Source organism: Lottia gigantea (genome assembly GCF_000327385.1).
Source record: "Lottia gigantea unplaced genomic scaffold LOTGIsca_5, whole genome shotgun sequence".
Classification (NCBI taxonomy): domain Eukaryota; kingdom Metazoa; phylum Mollusca; class Gastropoda; family Lottiidae; genus Lottia; species Lottia gigantea.
Genome location: NW_008709715.1, coordinates 2,788,940 through 2,810,687, shown reverse-complemented (window position 1 = coordinate 2,810,687; position 21,748 = coordinate 2,788,940). Strand labels below are relative to the sequence as shown.

Here is a 21,748-nt window from a genome sequence, read left to right as displayed (position 1 = left end):
AGATATTTAAACAATAAATCAGTTATTTTAGACAACAAGTATATATTTCAGACAAGTCATATATTTCAGATATCTCAACATTTTTTCCAATACATTTTCAGAGATATTATAAGATTTTTACAATTTTTGTAGGATAGAAATGACTTTACCCCATCCTTTACTCATTTGGTTTATAATACAAGCATTTTGGAAACCGAAAGCTCAGGTAATTCTTTTATTCACCCCATTTGTATTGTTCTCATGTAATTGTTGTTATTCTTATAACAATGTGCTGATTTCAGTTTCTTTGACCATATAGTATTTTTTATTTAATGGGTGTTCATATTTCAGGAAACAAGGTTAATATCACTCCAGTTTTGAAAGCTACTGACGGAGATGGAAGCTCTCCCAACAATGATGTTTTTTACATTATTAAACACGGGGGCTCAGATAAGTTTTCAATAAACAGTACAACTGGCCAAATAATGGTCGCTAGTTACCTGGACAGAGAGGAGACCAGTTCCTACCAATTGATTATTGAAGCTGTAGATCGTGGTGCACCATCGAAAACTGGAACAGCAACAGTGTCCATCGCCATTGAAGATGTAAACAATAAAGCACCACAGTTTTTCCCTGCATTTGATACTATTTCTGTGAATGAGACTGGTGATATTCTAACGCCTTTATATACCATCAAAGCTAATGACAGTGATTTCAATCCAGAGTTAAAATATGAAATGATCTGGAGTAATTGTTATGGATTTGATGAATATCAGAAAAGAATTAATTTGACTTATTTGCAGGTCTGTTTACTTCTTCGTTTCTATATCTACTTACGATGGAAAAAAGGTCTTAAATTTATCACAGGTTGCATAATATAGAATTTGGTATTCCCTAGACATTATAAATGACACTGAAAGCTGAAGATTAACAAATATAGTGAACCTATATATTTTCGTACTATTATGTTTTTGCTTCTGAAGTAATTTTTTTTTACAGTCCTTACTTCAGTTGAGTGACTCAACTGGCGAAATAAAATTAAAGATGAATTTAGACAGAGAAACGATTCAGCAAATAATGTTACGGTTTAAAGTAACTGATGGAAATGGTATACCAACACCTCAGACCTCTACAGGTAGATTAACAATACTTATTTGTTATATTCGTAGTTAAACCAACAATTAGTATAACAAATATAGTGTAAAGGTGCAAGGTATGGTATCTTGTGTGGTGTACGGTGCCGGGGTATGGAAAGAGTAGAAAATATACGGAGCGAATCATATGGCATTGTGTCTGAACCTTCTTTTGTCTTCTATATCGATTTTACCACACCGGACACCCGTACCATACACTTTGTCTATACTCAAACTATTAACAATTTATTACATTTATAGGTAGTTTGGTTATTAATGTATTAGATGTAAATGATAATAAACCAACATTTAGTATGAATAATATAGTAGCTACTGTACGTGAGAATATGCCAGTTGGAATACCACTTACATTTAGCAATAATGACGAATTAACAGTTTCTGATAAGGACAAGGTAAATATTAGACCTATCTGCCCACAATAAGCTTGCGTTGAGTTCTTGATTGATTAACGGGACATTCTGATTAATTGTTTTTTTTCCTTAAAGGCACAGATTCGCCAATCGTTTGACCAATCGTAACTTAGTCTAACAAACCGCATTTTTTCGCAAAGTTAATTAGTAATAGTTTTCACAGCTCGCTTTCGAAATTTGAGCCATCAACTCCATGGCTACTAATCTTTTCTTGAGACCCTTCTATCTATAGAAAAAACGTAAATAGAAAGTAAAATTTCTTTTTTGAGGTATTCTTGTACATTTCTAGTACATGTACTTCTGAAGATTATTTACATATATTCGGGACCGAAATCTACACCCGAAAATGGCATTTTAAGGATCCTCAATGGTTGACACAGTAAACACAAATGTGCGGGCAAATGGTCTCTCAATTGCATGCGCAAGGCATAAAATTGCATAGCATCTTCACTTTAAAAGATAGCTTGCCAGGCAAGGTAAAATACCACACAAGCAGCTTTGATTTTGAATAAAAATATTTGGCGGTACAGTAATAATCACCAGTATGAAATATTCAACCTTCAATCATACACTTCTTTTGAACTATTTGGGGCGATACTGATTAATATTGAGTATGAGTTGCCCTTGTTCAATTTTTAGCACGTGAAAACTAATTTTCAGGTGCAATAATATTATAATGCAATAATATTTGATAAAAAAAACTTGAATTTTCACCTGGGTGTTTTAATCAAATATTACTGAATTATCACCTGTGTGAAAATTAATTTCCACTCATAAAAAGAGGAAAACAGTCCAAAGTGGTTAAAAAATTATTTGCATTGCAGGATGATAACAGTATATTTGAATTAGAGATTATAGAAGGAAAAGATATATTTGAAGTTGTACCAGTTAATATTAGATCAACCTCTACAGTTTTGATTAAGATAAAGAATAATACTCTTTTAGATTATGAAGAACATCATAATTTTACAGTAAAGGTATGTTTGGAGGAACACTTGAACTTTTCAAATTTAGAGAGACGTCTAGGCATCATGAGTTTTAAGGCCTTCTTTTTCACCGGACTCAATATCTTACAAATCTAATTTTTCGAATAATATTTTTCTATTTTGCAGATAATAGATTTTGATTTTTTTTCTCTATTTTAAAGATTTTAGCTACAGAAATATCTACGAAAGAAAGATATAATAATACTATTACTATTAGTGTGGAAGTTTTAGATTCTAATGACAATGATCCTGTATTTACGCAGAACAATTACACGGGAAGAGTTGCAGAAAATTCTAATGAAGACCAGTTTATTTTGAACGTTAAGGTTAGTTAATTTAACAACATTCAACTCGGGAGAGATATGATATAAGCAACTATGAGACATTTTCCTCGACCTAGGACCAATTTCATCGGTGTCACACAAAATGAAAATGTTGCAACGATATTGGTACAGGGCGTCAAATAAAAGCTTTGAGATATTTGGCATTGCTCTACTTCATCAATTCTTTTGGAAAGTTTACCTATGCAGTTTCATTTTATTGCCAACGTTGTTTCCACTGAAGTTTACTTGTCTCTCAACTAACACAATTATTTACTATTATTACTATAGTAGTTCATCACATTTTGTTTGTGTTCCCCTGTTAACAGTTTTTAAAATTATATAATAAGATATTTTGTATTTTAGGCAACAGATAAAGACTCTGGTCTGTATGGAAATATAACTTATATTTTACAAGGGGGAGAAAATAAGTAAGCAATGCTTTTCGGAGAGGGGAAAGGAGCACTTTTATCTCGAAGACGTGCTATTAAGTGAATGCTTGGTGAAATTTGAGTTTCTTTTCAAAATTCTGCAACAGATTGACATTTTCTAGTTCTTAGATTGGTCTGGTATCTTTTCAGGTTCAAACTTATACAGAATGATTCTCAAGCTTCAGTTGTAGTCAAGTCAACAGATTTAGATCGAGAAGTTAAGAATCTATATTATTTAACAGTATTAGCTGTGGATGAATTTGGTCAAGGCAGACGCCAAACTGTACCATTAAGAATCGAAATTTCAGATGAAAATGACAACAAACCTATATTTAGACAAAGTGTGTATGAGGGTATGATGAGGGAAGGTGAAGTAGAATTTGAACGATCAATAGTTGTTAAGGTAAGCATCATCATTTTATGTGTTAAATTAATGAAAGATTGGAGTTTTACGTCCATTTTATATGTTTAGGTGGCAGAACAATTTAATGTTGAATCATTTTTTTTCTGTGTTGGGGTTTAATCAGTTTTTATTTTTTAAGTTGACATCGTAATTTTATGTGTTGTGATATCATCTTTGTTTGCATCATTGTTTTATGTTTTTTTTATATCTTAAGTTGGAGTTTCATTTTTTTATGCGTTGAGGTATCATTGTTTTATGTGTTGAGGTATCATAGTTTTATGTGTTGAGGTATCATCATTTTCTTATGTTTTGGGTTATTACCCTTGTTTTATGTGTTGAGGTATCATCATTGTTTGATGTGTTGAGGTATCACCATTTGTTGAGGTATCACCATTGTTTTATGTGTTGAGGTATCATCATTGTTTTATGTGCTGAAGTATCACCATTGTTTTATGTGTTGAGGTATCATCATTGTTTTATGTGTTGAGGTATCACCATTGTTTTATGTGCTGAAGTATCACCATTGTCTTATGTGTTGAGGTATCAATCATTGTTTTATGTGTTGAGGTATCACCATTGTTTTATGTGTTGAGGTAATATCATTGTTTTATATGTTGAGGTATCACCATTGTTTTATGTGCTGAAGTATCACCATTGTTTTATGTGTTGAGGTATGATCAGTGTTTTATGTTTTGAGTTATCACAATTGTTTTATGTTTTTAGTTATCACAATTGTTTTGTGTTTTGAGTTTATGTCTGAAGGTATCGTTGTTTAATGTCTGCATGTGATATCGTAATTTTTTTATATTGGGATATAATTGTTTTATTTGTTAAGAATGCCCATAATTGATGGTTATTTTATGTGTTTAAGTTGTGTCATTGTTTCATGTGTTAAAATATCATCATTGTTTTATGTGCTGAGGTACGCAATACAATGTTATGTCGTTATTTTTTCCAGAATTCCTCAGAAAAAGTCTAATAAAGAGTTATATTCCATTTTATTGTTTGTGAAATGTGTTTAAGTATGTTTGACATTATGCAATAATTATGAATGTGGTCACAGTTAAAAAAAAACATTGGGAATGAATGATAAAGCACTCTCTGTGTATTTCAGGCGACCGATGCAGATAATGGTAAGAATAGTGAAGTAACTTATCATATGATAAACAATGACACAATAAGTAACAATTTTACTGTCAATTCCACTACTGGGATGCTGCTATGTCATAGTCCCATTGACTTTGAATTATTAGATCCTAGTAATCAGGGAAAAATAAGATTGTACATTGTAGCTCAAGATAAAGGAACTCCCAAAAATACATCGGATGCTCAGCCAATTGTTTTAACAGTTACAGTAAGTTTCTCATAATCAGTAGTTATCTCGTCATAGATAGTTTCAAACACATGTTATTATTGTCTAATCAAGCTAAAAAATATTCAAGGATGCCCGAAAATTTGATTTGGCATCTTGTACTTTTCTATATGCTAACTTTTATCTGGGGATGTACAGCTGTTAAAACCAAGCGTTTGAATTATGGTATTAGCCATATTTTTATAATGTTGTGTTAAACTTTTTATTCGTCGTCTAATTAGATATGATATTAATCTTAGTATTGTATGGAGACTTTTGAGGCTTTTTTTATACGTATGTTTTTTTTTTAGGATTTAAACGATAAAACGCCTACATTTGATCACACCATGTATAATGGATCTATTGCAGAAAATTCAACTGAAGGTATTTAAATGAAATTCAAGTAGAAAATACGGAGTTTGAATATTGCTACCCTTTCAGAGAGTATCCACTGCCAAGACTTCTTAATTGAATTTTGAAGTGTGTTTTGTATTGATTTGGTTTGTCCTGCAAATTGAGGAAATTGCTCTCAAATTTATTTACAATGAAGTTAATTTGACATAGGTCTTTTATGAACCTTCAACATGCAACTTGCCTGTGACGACACTCTATCAGCTGGTAGAGCACGTATATGGACAAATAGATGTATATATAACTCTAACAGAGTCATCATCATTTTAGGATTTTTACTAGACCATAGTATTTAATACGTTTTTTTAGGTACAAAAGTTGTCAAGGTACGCGCTACTGATGGAGATGGAAGTTCCCCTAACAATGAAGTATTTTATTTGATTGAAACTGGGGGATCGGATAATTTCAGAATGAACAGTTCATCTGGACAAATAACTGTGGGACCTGGGGCTCAATTAGATCGTGATAATATCCCAAATTCTACATTTTGGTTAACAGTATTAGCAGTCGATAGAGGAACTGACCCTGAACCTTTATCAAGTTCTTCCACAGTTCAAATATTTCTAACTGATATCAATAATAAACCTCCAAGATTTCCATTTGAAATTGTATCAAGAAATATATCAGAAAGTCAAACCCCCAAGACTAAAGTTTATGATTTCATGGCCACTGATCAAGATACCAATTCTGATTTATATTATGCTATTTTATGGAATAGAAGTAAAGCTTATGATGAAAAAGATAATAATGTGGACATTAGTCAGATACAGGTACAGTAGCTTACAGATCTTTTAATAAATATTGGAGTTCATCTCATCTGAACTGGAGTGTTCGCTTCATACTTATGTCAAGATATAACCGGGTTTCAACATGTCAGTGATGCTGGACATGAAATCAACCTGGTTGATCTGAAGAACATTAAACGGAGACACCTCAACAAACTCAACAGTTAGATGAGTTGATTACTTTCAGTCAGTGGTGGAGCCAAAGGGGGGGCAGAGGGGGCAGCCGTCCCCCCCCCCCCCCCCCCCCGCAGCCCCGAAAGCAAGTTTTTCGGGCAAAAATCTCACAACTATATCAGAAATTTGAGCAATCTCAGATATTTCGCCCCCCCCCCCCCACCCCCTCGGACGTAAATTAACTAAAATTTAAATTTTTTGGTAGGGTTGGTTTGTTATAGAGAACAAAACTGGGACAATCAAAGTTAACTCATCCCTGGATAGAGAGATTGCTGAAAGAGTTATTCTCTATATCTTTACTGAAGATAAAAACAGCGAAGTTGACAATCCTAAACAAACCGCCACAGGTAAATGTTTCTATAATACTGAATATTAATAATAATCCAGAAATTATTAATGGGGATTCTATAATATCAAATATTGATATACAAGCCCTTAATTTATTGATATACAAGATTTCAATGATAAGAATCCAGAAATAATTAATGGTGATTCTATGATATTAAACATTATTAAATATTATTGTACAGGTACTTTATCCATTGATATACAAGATGTCAATGATAATAGTCCAGAAATAATGAATGGTAACTCTATATTATTAAATATATCTGAGAGCACCAGTGCATCTACTGAGCTAACAACCTTAACAGCTACAGACAAAGACAAAAACCAACTTGTGACTTTTGCTATCAATGGTACTAAATATTTCCATGTTTCCACAAATGGTAAGTGTTATTTACTATTCAGACTTTACTTCGGACAGAAAATGATGGGGATTGATTCATGAAGTTGCATGCATATTTAAGCATTATCCTTGCTTCAGTCTTTCAACTCGGTTTGTCTGTGATGCTGGTTGGAAGGACCCATGTGCTACAGACTGTGAGCGTTAAAGATCCATCACCAGTTGGAAATCGAAAAAGAGTAGGCTATTGACCTGGCAAAATTTACCTTCATTTGCCCAGAAGGTGCAGAAAAATGGACGTAAAACTCCATTCATTTTATTTCATTTCCATTTGTATTCAATTCACATGTTTATAGAACATAAAAATCTGTAGCTTTTATTGTGTGCCTCTCGTGATGATTTTCTATGCTAAATTATCTGTTTGGTTAATATTGACCCTATTATGGATCCAAGATCTTGAAGAACGTCAAAATTTGTATTAATCCAGTTTCCAATTTCTCAAGCCTACATGCTAGAGGCAGCTCGTTGATTGATAGCTTGAATCATTAGCTATAAAGGAACAAAGTAGAGAATATTTTGTGGAATGAATTTCAATTGTAGGAAAGCTGACACTGATTAAAGTATTAGACAGAGAAAATAAAGATAGTCATGAGTTTGAGGTGATAGCAACAGATAATGGTCAACCTTCACGCAGTACCATAGTTCCTGTGACTGTTAATGTCTTAGATTTTAATGATAACCCACCAATGTTTAATATGAGTGTTACTCAATTCCAAGTTCCAGAAAATGCTGATAACTTAACTCAAGTAGCAAATGTAACAACATTTGATGACGACATTGGTCCAAATGCTAATGTGACTTACCGCTTATCTGGAAAAGATTCGGAAGCCTTTAGAATTGATTCAAACTCAGTGAGTTGAAACAAAGTTTATTATCACAATTTGTCTTCTCTTCAAGATCAATCATTCTTTACATGTTTTTGAAATTGAGCCATTTCTAATTTTATTCCAGAATTTATTTTTGATCAAATTGTGTACAATACGTAGCAATCACTTTATTTTTTTTTTGTTGGTATTTTTATATGTTTGAGAAATTAGAATACATGTAGTACTAAAAGAAGACATAGTTCTGTACAACAAGAGAACAGAGAACCCCTTTTAATCCCTTAATTAAAATAAATTCAATCAGTTCTGGTGGAATTTCCTTCACAAGAAGGGTTGTATAGACAAGACAATATTGCATTTAAATGATGGGATTCTTTTACTGATGTCACAAATTGCTGTGATTTCGCAATTAAACCCTAATCCGACAAGAATTTACATAATTCAGCATAATTCCCTCTCAATAAAGTTCATATTATTTTCAGGGAGAAATATTTGTGGACAAACAGTTAAACAGAGAAAGCAAAGATAGTTACACTTTCAATATAGTAGCTAAAGATAATCCTATTAAAGAGTCTGAAAAAAGTATGAAAGCCAGTCAAACAATAACAATAATAATTGATGATATCAATGATTGTACTCCATCATTTGTGCATTCTGAATATACTGCCGTAATTCCTGAAACTATGGCAGCAAAAAGCACCATTTCTTCAATTTCGCCAGCTTTGATCAAAGCAACTGATTGTGATATAGGAAACAACAGCCAAGTGATCTACACATTGGCAGATAATCAAAGCATGTTATTTAGTGTAACAAGTAATGGTGATCAAGCTAAAGTGGTGATATTGAAATCATTAAGAGGGTTAGCTGGTAAATACAATATGACGGTAATTGGTCAAGATAAAGGAATTCCAGCTCTAAATTCCTCTACTTTACTTTCTATTGAAATAAAAGATGAGAATATAAATGCACCAGTATTTGTTAAATTTGGACCAATACCCCGTATAAGTGAGGTGGGTTGACCCTTATAAATCTTTAGTTGATAATCTGCCATTTTCATCCATTCCACTCTAGGGAAGCTTATCTATCCTTTTGTCATGTTTGAGGCCAAAAGGATATTTGCTTGGGTCATTTGTTCCAAAGCAGCATTTTCTGTATTACTTGTTATATACTCACTTGAAAATATGGATATATATTGCCCGTCAACATTTTTTGTAAACATTTTAGAAACTAACGTGGTTTTGCAATTCAGTATGTCAAAATCTTGAACAATTTTGAGGTCTAACTCATTAATATTTCAGATGGTATGTTTAACTGCCTTTGGTTTGTGAAAACAAGTCACAAAATGATTTTTAGCACTATCGAAACTTAAATCTACTGTATGTTTTGTCTGAAAAGACTGAAATGTGCTAAAAATGGAAAAGGTTATTCGGCCGTTTTAAGTATCTTTCTTTGATTTTTCAGTGTGTGCAGCAACATAGCATTATTTACCAGTTTGTAGCATCAGATGAAGATAAAGATAAAGAAAGAAATGGAAAAGTGAAGTACAGATTTGATAATGATTCAGCTTTGTCAAAAGATTATGAGTATTTTGATTTAGATGAAGACAGTGGTCAGATGACATTGGCTAAATTACTAGATCACGAAGTTGTGAAAGTTTTGAAGGTAAGTGTATACTATTCAGATTATCTGGGTCACTTAAGTTCAATGATAACATTTCAACGATTGACCAAGGGAACAACTGTAAATAATTTTGACAGATTTATCTATGTGATTGTTTTGTTCATAATTACAGGTAAAATTTGACCTCTAATATACGTGTAAATAGAATTAGGCGTGTAAAGCCATATGATAAAAAGAACGCAAATTTTTAGGAGAAAACACAAGGTTATGGACTTTGACCTTAAATCTTGAACTATATATACATACCCACATGGAAATTAGATACAAGTTGTCATCCAATTTGGATTAAACTTGGTATGAATAGATGTAACAACACTATTTCTTAACAGCTGATGTGGTCTTTTGTTCTCATGCTTGGTAAACTATCTTCATAAAATTGTTTTTTTAACCAAAAGGAAAGTTCTTGTTGAAATATGTATTGTTTTGTTGGGGAGCTCTTTTGAAATCGTGATGATAACGATAATAACAGCTAAGGCAATTTAGACTTTACTTCTATCTCGTAAATTTTTATAAACATTATATACAGACATCATAAATAGATATTTGTGAACTAAGTTAGTCACGAACAATTTTCAACTTTTTTTTAATTAAGTTAAAGACAAAGACATGCACTTTATATTCGTGTCTATCATTAGCTGATTTAAAACAAAATCAAACGTGAAATGTTGGTGAATTATCGTGATGATTTTATGTAAGGCGTTCACAAGGACAACAACATATGTCTGAAACACTTCTAAATTTATTCAAAATATAAGTAATTGTCACGATGGTGGTACTGAGAGTACTGGTCCTTAAATTTCCAATCTATTATTAGCTATAGTTTTTGTTGCATATCCTATGACAAGCATGTATAATTATGCTGATTGCATTTTTTCTTGTACAATTCCAAGAGGGATATAAAATTAAAGAAACAAAGAAAGGAAATTCAGATAAAACATAAATATAGCTTCGAAAAACAATCACTGGTAAAAGGTTTTTGCAAAGATGCTCTCGTCAACATCTTAGAGTTGGGCCAATGTCTTGTTATTATTAGAATTGAGGTCATGCTCTTTGCATATCATACTAGGAGGTTCTTTTATTAATCCAGATTCGAATTATTGCATATGATTTGGGTTTACCGGAAAAGAAGTCTGTAATTACACCAACTTTAACTATCAAAGTCAATGATACCAATGATAACCCACCATCATTTAATACCAGTTCTGTATCAGACAGAACATTTGAGGTGGCTGAGAACACGGCTAATCCTACTAAAACTATTGGACGGGTTGAAGCTACAGATCCTGATGACGATGCTATAATATTTTACTCTATACTCGGTAATGTAAACATTATTAGCTATGCAGACTCTATGCATTGACAAAGAAAGTTTACAGTAGTGCAGTGCTGTGACATTGTCATAAGTTTAGTAATCTAAATGATATTTATTCAGAATTTATCACAGAATCGAGGACTATGACCAAGAAACACTGATTTAAGTGACAAGCTGTAAGAGAGCTGTGCAAAATCATGTTAAGAACTTTAACAGAACGTTACTTTAGTTTGATTCGGAAAATGCCTCCTCCAAACAAAGAAAGAGACTAGAATAATCATAGGTCATGTCAGAAATTCTGATCCACTATATCTTGAAATTGAATATCGTATATTTTTCAGCATCACATTCGAAGGAAAACTTTAGAATTAACAGCAGTTCTGGTGAAATATCTGTTATTAAGGAATTAGACAGAGAGCAAAGTGTCAATCCTATTGTATTAAAGATTCAAGCCGAAGATAAATCATATATTGGATGTGATAATAGTATTCAGAATTTTACTACTCGTACCAATGTGTTTATCAAGATATTAGATGAAAACGATAATCCACCAAAATTTTTAAAAGAAACCCTCTCGCTTGGCTTTAGAAGCACCAGTCAGTATGGTTATAAAATAGTTGATTTAAAGGTATTGTTTGTATACGCCCACATGGAAATTGCCGTCGCCCCTGTCCGTCCGTCCGTCGGTCGGTCCGTACGTCCTTCGGTCCGTCCACAAATGTTGTATGCACGTAAGAGTGTACAGTTTTTATCTGATCTTGATAAAACTTGGTTTGCATGTATATATTGATAAGATCTCGGTCTAGTTCGAAATTGGTAATAATCGGATGAAAAATTTCAGAGTTATTGCCCCTGACTTAGTAAAAACGCGCTAAATTTGGCTTGTATGCACGATAGAGGCTGCAATTTTTATCTGATCTTGATGAAACTTAGTATGCATGTATATATTGATGAGATCTCGGGCAAGTTCGAAATTGGTAATAATCGGATGAACGGTTTCAGAGTTATTACCCTTGACTTGGTAAAAACGCGTTAAATTTGGCTTGTATGCACGTTAAAGACTGCAATTTTTATCCGATCTTGATGAAACTTAGTATGCATGTATATATTGATGAGATATCGGTCAAGTTTGAATTTTGTCATAATCAGATGAATGGTTTTGGAGTTATTGCACCTGAAATAATTCAATGCGTCTAATTTGGCTTGTAGGCCTGATAGAGACTACATTTTTTATACGAATTTGATGGAACTTGGTATGAGATCTCTGTAAAGCTTGAAATTAGTAAAAACAGGATGAACCACTTCAGACTTTGTTACTTTGTTATCATTTCTGATAGCTGGTAGTGGGCGTATGTTACCTTGCCTGGCAAGCTATCTTTGTTTATGTTTTCAATAGATTTACACTATGTTATTGTGTTCCATGGGATTAATTACACATTCAATCTTTATGACGCATTGCATTGTTTGTCATATCTAATGGTAGTTTGTTTTATGCAACCAAGCAGTATTGACCAATAATTTATAGATAAAAAATCGTAAATGAATATTTCAAGCACCATATGAGTTAAATTTTTTGTGAAGGAGCTTCTATGTTATTGTAAATTTATATGGTTCATTATTTTCTATTTATCTTAGCAATATGTTACAGACAATGACACAACCAAATATAGTATACATGAATATAAACAAGTAGGAAATCTTAATATTGATACTAATATAAAGGAGTTTCAGTCGGACCCAATTCTACTTACATCCAATGGTACAATTTTCACTAATATTAAGTTTGAAACCAGTACAGTTGGTCTGATCAGTCTTGTGGTTAAAGTCTCTGATGTAGCTGGTGGAGACAATCTTACACTTAATGTAAATAATTTAATTCTATACAGTTTTCAAATTGGTTCAACATAGACAGGGTGACTATATCACCATTTCAGTGGGGTTTGGTAGTTAGAGTTTATTTTGCCGACATAGTCAACTGGGATGTGAATCACCCATTCTGAGTGCTTCTGACATGATAAGGCAATTTTGTGGTAACCGCTTTGAATTGGGGTTCAATAGATAGTTCTAGTTAAATTGCATTAAATTTTGTTTTTATTTATTTGTGTCAAATATTGAGTTATCGGTATCATTATTTTAGTTATATGTGATTGGCGATAAACAGGTTATTAAGATGACATTTTTAGCTCAGCCCGAAGAAGTTCGAGAATTTAAAGAAGATCTTGTTGGGTATGTGTTGTTTCGTTTTTTATTGATAAATTTATCAGATTATCTAAAGGAAAGGTATATAATGATTATATTTGTATTACTTGTATTTCAATTGGTTATTGATAGATTTATAAGTAATGTTACTGATATTACATGTATTTTGGTTAATTATTGATAGATTTATAAGTTATGTTACTGATATTACATGTATTTTAATTGGTTATTGATAGATTTATAAGTTATGTTACTGATATTATATGTATTTTGGTTAATTATTGATAGATCTATAAGTAATGTTACTGATATTACATGTATTTTGGTTAATTATTGATAGATTTATAAGTTATGTTACTGATATTACATGTATTTTGATTGATTATTGATAGATTTATAAGTTATGTTACTGATATTATATGTATTTTGGTTGATTATTGATAGATCTATAAGTAATGTTACTGATATTACATGTATTTTGGTTAATTATTGATAGATTTATAAGTTATGTTACTGATATTACGTGTATTTTAATTGGTTATTGATAGATTTATAAGTTATGTTACTGATATTATATGCATTTTGATTGATTATTGATAGATTTATAAGTAATGTTACTGATATTACATGTATTTTGGTTAATTATTGATAGATTTATAAGTTATGTTACTGATATTACATGTATTTTAATTGGTTATTGATAGATTTATAAGTTATGTTACTGATATTACATGTATTTTGGTTAATTATTGATAGATCTATAAGTAATGTTACTGATATTACATGTATTTTGGTTAATTATTGATAGATTTATAAGTTATGTTACTGATATTACGTGTATTTTAATTGGTTATTGATAGATTTATAAGTTATGTTACTGATATTATATGCATTTTGATTGATTATTGATAGATTTATAAGTAATGTTACTGATATTACATGAATTTTGGTTAATTATTGATAGATTTATAAGTTATGTTACTTATATTACATGTATTTTAATTGGTTATTGATAGATTTATAAGTTATGTTACTGATATTATATGTATTTTGATTAATTATTGATAGATTTATAAGTTATGCTACTGGTATTACATGTATTTTGATTGATTATTGATAGATTTATAAGTTATGTTACTGATATTACATGTAATTTAATTGGTTATTAATAGATTTATAAGTTATGTTACTGATATTATATGTATTTTGATTGATTATTGATAGATTTATTAGTTATGTTACTGATATTACATGTATTTTAATTGGTTATTGATAGATTTATAAATTATGTTACTGATATTACATGTAATTTAATTGGTTATTGATAGATTTATAAGTTATGTTACTGATATTACATGTATTTTGATTGATTATTGATAGATTTATAAGTTATGTTACTGATATTACATGTAATTTAATTGGTTATTGATAGATTTATAAGTTATGTTACTGATATTACATGTATTTTGATTGATTATTGATAGATTTATAAGTTATGCTACTGGTATAACATGTATTTTGATTGATTATTGATAGATTTATAAGTAATGTTACTGATATTACATGTAATTTAATTGATTATTTATAGATTTATAAGTTATGCTACTGGTATTACATGCATTTTGATTGATTATTGATAGATTTATAAGTTATGCTACTGGTATTACATGCATTTTGATTGATTATTTATAGATTTATAAGTTATGCTACTGGTATAACATGCATTTTGATTGATTATTGATAGATTTATAAGTAATGTTACTGATATTACATGTAATTTAATTGATTATTTATAGATTTATAAGTGATGTTACTGGTATTACATTTGTTCCTGATGAGTTATTGTCTCATGTGGATGATGATGGCAATATTATCAAATCAAGGTTAGTTTGACAAATTTACTCAAGCCTAATTATTCAAGTACAGAAAATTTGTTAAAGGAGCTCCTTTTCAATCAGATGGTTTTCAATGACATTATTATATATAATCCCTTAATGTTGCATATTCTATTAAACCTTTATAAACTAACATGTATTTAAATGTAAAAGAGTAAACCATTCGCAATTTGAGCCGAAAAAAATATTTATTACAATTCCCATTCCTGTTCGAACCACTATTCTTTCATTTCATATATTCAAATTCATATATATTATATTATTTAAACTAACTGCAAAAAAATAGGTTAAGCCCGTGCCTGTGCTTTCGTAACAATTCTAAACGACATGGAAGTATGTTTTATTTGGTATATTCAAATATAATATTTTGGTAAATTTAGAAGTAAGCTCTTCTATATCTTGAACATTTCAGATCAGATCTTTTTCTACATGGAGTCTCCAAGGACGGTAAAATTTTAGATTCTAGTGACCTAAGAAGGTACTTTATTTGTTTTAAAAGTAGGATGTAAAACTTCATTCATTTCATTTCATTTTATTTGTTTTACATGAAACTAAAATTCGCTTTTGTCTAGTCTATTGAAATGTTATCAATTCTGTTTATTTATTTTTCAATTGTTCATACCGTGTGTTTTCCACAAGGCTTTCTCAGTAAATGTAATATTAGCCTGCAATGATGGAGAATGTTTATGATTTTGCCTTTTTCACTTTTTCACTTGACAGATCTCTTATAACAATTAAAGCGCACAATACCCCCGATCTGATATTTTTTTTTTACATTCCAGCGCTCTAGATACCCATTCTGCTGAGTTGCAATCCATACATTCAAAGTATAAAGTTATAGAAGTTTATGTGAGTTACTATTTTAATGAAATACAATTTGAAATATGTCGATTCTTGAAAAGGGGGCGTAAGTGTTTCATATCAACCACAATTTAATATTTTTTTTATCACAGTCTGGCATTGAACCGCCATTATGGGTGCTGTTTTTATAAGTTTTCTGGTTTACTTCCGTTTCCATCATATTTTGATCATTGTGGTGCATTGCTTCTTAAATCTAATTACTGACATAGTGAAAAATAGATATTTTGAGAACTTTTGTGAAGACAAAGTAAAGAGGACTCTATTATGATTAAGCAAAGTACACTAAATGCTGTCTGGTTTAATTAGTGGAATAAAAAAGGATATTGTCCTGTAGAAATAAGGCTTTGATCAGGTCAATTTAAGCTATCCATGCCGTATTTTACAATTAAAATCTGTACAAGTGGTTTCCGGTACTAAACTTGTCTCAATGCCGAGAAAAAATTGACATCATAAACTCTTTTACCATTATTTTCCTCATGACACTTTAATTAATGTAATGAGTAATAAAGTGATAAGTAACTGAAAAGTGATACGGGAATTGAGCTCTATCAGCTATATATTAACACCACATATTCTAACCTGCATTCCTTACAATACTTATTTTTTATGAGGTTACAATGTATATTTATAGAAAGCTTTAAAAGAAAAAATAAATAATGATGATGGAGATAAAAAGAAAGAATATATTTTAATAGCTGTTATAGTTTGTTTGGTTGCTATACTACTTATAACAGTCTTTATGTTTCTACGAAACTTTAGCGGGTATAGTATGCTTATTTTGATATCCTTAACAAATTGGTTTCAGCTACCCAAAAGTGTTATTGAGAATTGTGATACTGACTTGCTCTAAAATAGAATTCATTTATTTATTCCCGGTATTGCAGATTGGTCCAAAACATTTGTTCTTATCCTAATGAAATATAACACAATTTGTTATTTTTTTTAAGTTTTAAGCGTAAATTGAAAGCAGCAGCAATTGATGTTAAAAGCACTGGTAAGTATAAGTGTAATAATACATTTCCATTCTCATTTAGTAATTTTGTTTCATATATATATATATTGTTGCTTCACTAATATTACGATCTGAAGTCATGGTGCAAATCTAACCCAATCAAATTCTTTATGTCTGCGATGAATGAAATGGTAAATCTTTAAAAAAATAAGCTGAAATGAAATATCTGGGGCTGTATTTTGGTTGGTTTGAGCTCTAATTCAAGATTTGTGATATTTTGTCCATTAAAAACATTCATTGATTGCCCATGATGAACTTGTCATAAAAATCCGCCTTGGTATTGTAGGAAAGAAGAAAGTTGCGGACATATCACCAGTATTACAACAGAAAAGCTTTGGAAAGTAAGAATTATCTTAATGATATTTAATTAATTAATTAGTCTGGTTTTATAATCTCCTATTAGAGAAACATATATATGTATTTATGATTGTTATCGCAACAGTCTTGCTTGTATCCGTGTCCGTTGGAGCTAGCCTACTGAGTTTGGTGATACAAACAGGAGGCAGACTGACTTATTGTGGGAACAACTGATAAGATGAAAATTAAAAAATGCGGCACCTCTGTGTAAGCGCCTCCAGTGGGTCGTATGAGATGATTCCCCCAAATGAATAATGATTGAAGTATTATTATGATAAGGTGAAATTGTTGAAACATATATATGTTCGAAAAATTATAAAAATTATATTTCATATTTGATAGAATTGAAGTGGGGGTACATTTGGGGGTACAAATCATCGCCCTTTACCCCCTTTACCTCCTTTACCCCCGCTACAATACTTTAATTCTGGCGACATTCTGTGGTTCCTGTATTTCAAGAAAGTACATAATACACCACTCAAAATATGATGATATTCTGAGGAGAATGGTTTTGTTTTCATCTTTTATCTCAACAAATGGATTCTATTTTCAGCCTTCTAATTTCACAATAATAAGACAGTATATTACATCAAATTTCTATTTCTCTATTAAGCCCACCTGCTTGGTAAAAAGAAGAATTGCACGATTGATTAGTAAATCTTTTCAACGTTATTTTGCTCCTTCTTTAAAGATCAAATATTGAAAAGATAACCCTTAAGCTGTCGTATTAAAGATTGTCTACGCCGAAATATGTGTCGTCAGCATGCGATGAGCTCAAGTCAATTACAAATTGCTTGTAGTCATAAAGAAAAATTGGAAAATTATATATACCACGATCATGAAATAAAAACATTTTCCATTCCTTAAATAAATGGAATTAATCTCAGGTTATGTCTCATTAATTCTATTCAAAACTTTCAGAATACATTAAAAAAAATTGTTAGATGTTATTCTAGTTTAATAATGTTATATATCATACTAGTAAATGGCTACTCTTCACAACGTTTTCCATTAGAGAAACAGATGTGACTTAGGTCAAAGCTTTTATTATCACTCTTATGTGATGAAATAAATGTATGAAATATCAAACACTTTAGAATATGATTGAAAACTACTATGATAAAAGGTTTGGAAGCAGGAAATTGAAACTGTCTGTATCCTTAGGATTTATTTTAGGTTACGTAAGTTGACCTTATATCTGATCCAAGAACTAACCTAAGTATGTCTTGAATTCCAACCAATACTTAACCATGATATTTTTAAAAATATTTTTGGAATGGTCAACGGTAATTGGTAAGCTTAGCAAGGCTTGGATGAAAACGTTGCTTCCCGAAGAGACACTTTGCAGAATTTCTCTCATGTCATATACCATCATTTCGATATCTGCCAACAATGCATTGGGCTCTTTCAATGTAAAACCGATTGGTTAAGCGAAAGAGTGACAACTTAGTGTCAGTTATGATGTTATCGATCAAATGTTCCTCGATATTGAAAGGAATTGTCAGTAAAAACATTTCAGTTGTACTAAGCAACTAGTCGACAAGTTTGTGTACTTAAAAGATCCCGATACTTTAATGGCATATATCGAAATGATATCGAGAAGAGTGGTAAAAGACGGTAATGGCAAGGGCCGTTGGTAAAACCGATTGGTTCACCGAAACCGTGCACCTTGTGTAGAGTTGTAGGTTATGAAGCTTTCGTTTCTTGATTTTACTGAGGCTGTCGGTTAAAGGCGGAATCGTTTGGTAAAAGACAGTAATTGGCGAAGCCGTCGGTAAAACAATACGTCGAGATCTTTCAATTCATTGGGAAATGTTGCACACAACTTGTTGCTTGGTACAACTGAAACATTTTCACCGACAATCACTTTAAATGAAGACGAACTGTTTACCGGTAACATCACAACCTACACAAGGTTTTCACTCTTCGGTTAACCAATCAGTTTTACCAACACCTCCAATTTTTTTCATCATTTTGCATAATGACAAATGGCTTGTGGCCCCTGCTCGCCCCCTCACTTGATGTTTCCTAGAAACGCCACTGCCCTCTAAAAGTAAGAGTCTTGATTATTTTCATACATTAGGGCAGTCATAGCTGACTTTTTCTTAAATAAATACATACTATTGCCCTTGGTAGAGCCCAAGTAAAAGATGTTAACCATCTTATTTTGTGTGTTAAGATTATATATATATACCTATTTTGGTACTTTTTTGGGGAATTTTGTATCTTTTCTCTTGGAGTTGAGGGTCCGTGGATCGGACCAGTCTTGTATGGTTGTTGAAGTCACTGTCAATTCCGGTCAATTCTGGTAGGCCGATAATGCAGAATGTGACACAATTTGATAATTCCATCATATATTACGAAACCTTGGTAGACGGGCGTTATTTGATTTGGTTACCTCACTATAACACTTTTTTTTTTCAAAAAACGTAAATTAAGTTCATAAAAAAGACTTTTGTTTGTTGCAATAATGTTATCCTATATGCTTCTCTGAGTGTCACTTGATCTATCAATTTATTGTTGAAATTAATACGTTGCCTCTTTCTTTCCAGAAATAATCCTTTATTTGAGAGAGAAGAAATCAACAATTCGAGTTTTGATAATATCAGGTTGGTTAATTAGTATTTGTTTGTAAATTAATGATATCAAAACTATAGATTTAGATTTTTCAATACTGAATTCTGTTTCAATCTATCATTAACCGATATGAATAATTGTTTTTATTATATTTAAATAATGACATAAATCAGAATGTGTTTTCAAATTTGATTATTTTACTATCACGATTTATGAATTTCATTGCTTCTGCTCGTGATAAAATTTCATTTTGTTGATTTCCACAAACATTAAAAGAAAAAAAATCGACAAGAACGTAAACTCATCATTACTATCAAACAAGAATTTGGTGCACTGTCAGAATTAAAATGAAAATAGGCCTACCGAGTATTTGGGCTTGCCCTATATCATTTGGGCCAGTAGTCCTGAAATTTTACTTGCCCAAATCAATTTTGGCTAGCCCCCATTTCAAGCACGATACCCTACTATATGTTGAATAAAGAAATTCCACGTCTTAGAATGAACATAAAATAACAGTCTTAAACTTGGCCAATAAGAGTATATAATCATCAGTGGACTTATAGTGTCATAATTTTACAAAAGAATCGCTGTATATGAGGATAAATCCATATTATGAAGTAATGGTTTCTTTTAGCGTTTTTATACGTCCACATGGAAATGTGTTTTTATCTGATCTTGATGAAACTTAGTATCATGTATATATTGATGAGATCTCGGTCAAGTTAGAAATTGGTAATAATCGGATGAATGGTTTTGGAGTTATTGCCCTCAACTTAGTAAAAACGCGTTAAATTTGGCTTGTAGCCATGATACAGAGTGCAGTTTTTATCTGATCTGATGAAACTTGGTACGCATGTATATATGGACAAGATCTCAGTCAAGTTGGTAACAATCGAGTGAACGGTTTTGGAGTTGTTGCCCTTAAATTAATTCAATGCGTCTAATTTGTCTTGTAGGCCTGATAGAGACTACATTTTTTATACGAACTTGATGAAACTAGGTATGAGATTTCAGTAAAGCTTGAAATTAGTAACAATCGGATGATTGGTTTCACATATTAAACCGCTACAGACATTGTTATCATTTCTGACATTTTTCTTATCATTTTCTAGTGTGCGGATGTTACCTTGCCTGGAAAACTATCTTTCAATACTTACATGTAGTCATTAAATTTGGTATTTTATCCGATGGATTTATCGTCATATACAGGTTCTGTTGGATAGTTATGACACTACATAAATCCACTGACGAATATAGACAAGTTTAAAAATTCGATTTTTTTGTTCATCCGAAGGACTTTAATTGTACTTTAATTGTACAACAGTCAGAAACAAGGTAAAAGTGAATATTTATATATTTAATAGTGATAGATTAGATGATAATGAAGTCAATGGATATAAAGAGAATGAAGAGGTTGAAGAAGAGATTACGTTAGATCTGTATGATGAAATAGATAGTACTAGAAATTTCAGCCATCAACCTACAGCATTACTTAATGCTGCTCTAAGACATCATCAGCAATCCAAAAATGGGTCATCTATGCAAAGTCCAGAAATATTCTCCAATCCTGTTTACAGTCTGAATAATGACATTAACTTGGATGAACTTGAGACAACAGAAATCTAATCCAAACAATTCTGCATCTTCAGAAGATGTTTTATAAATTGAATATTTTTGTAGAATATATTGGTCAAATTGAATATACTAATGATGATCAAGCAAAGAAGTTTGATTCTCGAAGCTGATAAAACAATTATTTTTTAGAAACCTTAAATAAAATTTATCAGATGAAAGAATAAGACTCTATAACTGATTTCCATTTTGTTTAATACGCCGAATGTACATGGGTAATGTTCTTTTTGATGGTTTCTTGTTCAGTGTT

General features: G+C 31.3%; 1 protein-coding gene across 1 annotated transcript in view; it reads left to right on the top strand.

Moving 5' to 3' along the window:
- LOTGIDRAFT_154208 (hypothetical protein) overlaps positions 1-21,492 on the top strand; it is a gene marked incomplete at both ends in the record, with an annotated part of 42,635 nt that extends 21,143 nt beyond the window's left edge. The window contains 28 exons of the mRNA XM_009061918.1: positions 133-205; positions 331-782; positions 979-1,114; positions 1,374-1,525; positions 2,368-2,520; positions 2,691-2,855; positions 3,216-3,280; positions 3,431-3,683; positions 4,798-5,037; positions 5,346-5,418; positions 5,755-6,215; positions 6,610-6,751; positions 6,935-7,132; positions 7,690-8,000; positions 8,456-8,983; positions 9,272-9,274; positions 9,435-9,635; positions 10,741-10,972; positions 11,307-11,593; positions 12,601-12,828; positions 13,103-13,191; positions 14,961-15,047; positions 15,842-15,908; positions 16,552-16,682; positions 16,868-16,914; positions 17,219-17,273; positions 19,842-19,898; positions 21,231-21,492. Coding sequence (XP_009060166.1) covers positions 133-205; positions 331-782; positions 979-1,114; positions 1,374-1,525; positions 2,368-2,520; positions 2,691-2,855; positions 3,216-3,280; positions 3,431-3,683; positions 4,798-5,037; positions 5,346-5,418; positions 5,755-6,215; positions 6,610-6,751; positions 6,935-7,132; positions 7,690-8,000; positions 8,456-8,983; positions 9,272-9,274; positions 9,435-9,635; positions 10,741-10,972; positions 11,307-11,593; positions 12,601-12,828; positions 13,103-13,191; positions 14,961-15,047; positions 15,842-15,908; positions 16,552-16,682; positions 16,868-16,914; positions 17,219-17,273; positions 19,842-19,898; positions 21,231-21,492 — 5,148 coding nt within the window. The remainder of the gene's footprint in view (positions 1-132; positions 206-330; positions 783-978; positions 1,115-1,373; positions 1,526-2,367; positions 2,521-2,690; positions 2,856-3,215; positions 3,281-3,430; positions 3,684-4,797; positions 5,038-5,345; positions 5,419-5,754; positions 6,216-6,609; positions 6,752-6,934; positions 7,133-7,689; positions 8,001-8,455; positions 8,984-9,271; positions 9,275-9,434; positions 9,636-10,740; positions 10,973-11,306; positions 11,594-12,600; positions 12,829-13,102; positions 13,192-14,960; positions 15,048-15,841; positions 15,909-16,551; positions 16,683-16,867; positions 16,915-17,218; positions 17,274-19,841; positions 19,899-21,230) is intronic.
- Positions 21,493-21,748: the final 256 nt, after the last annotated feature.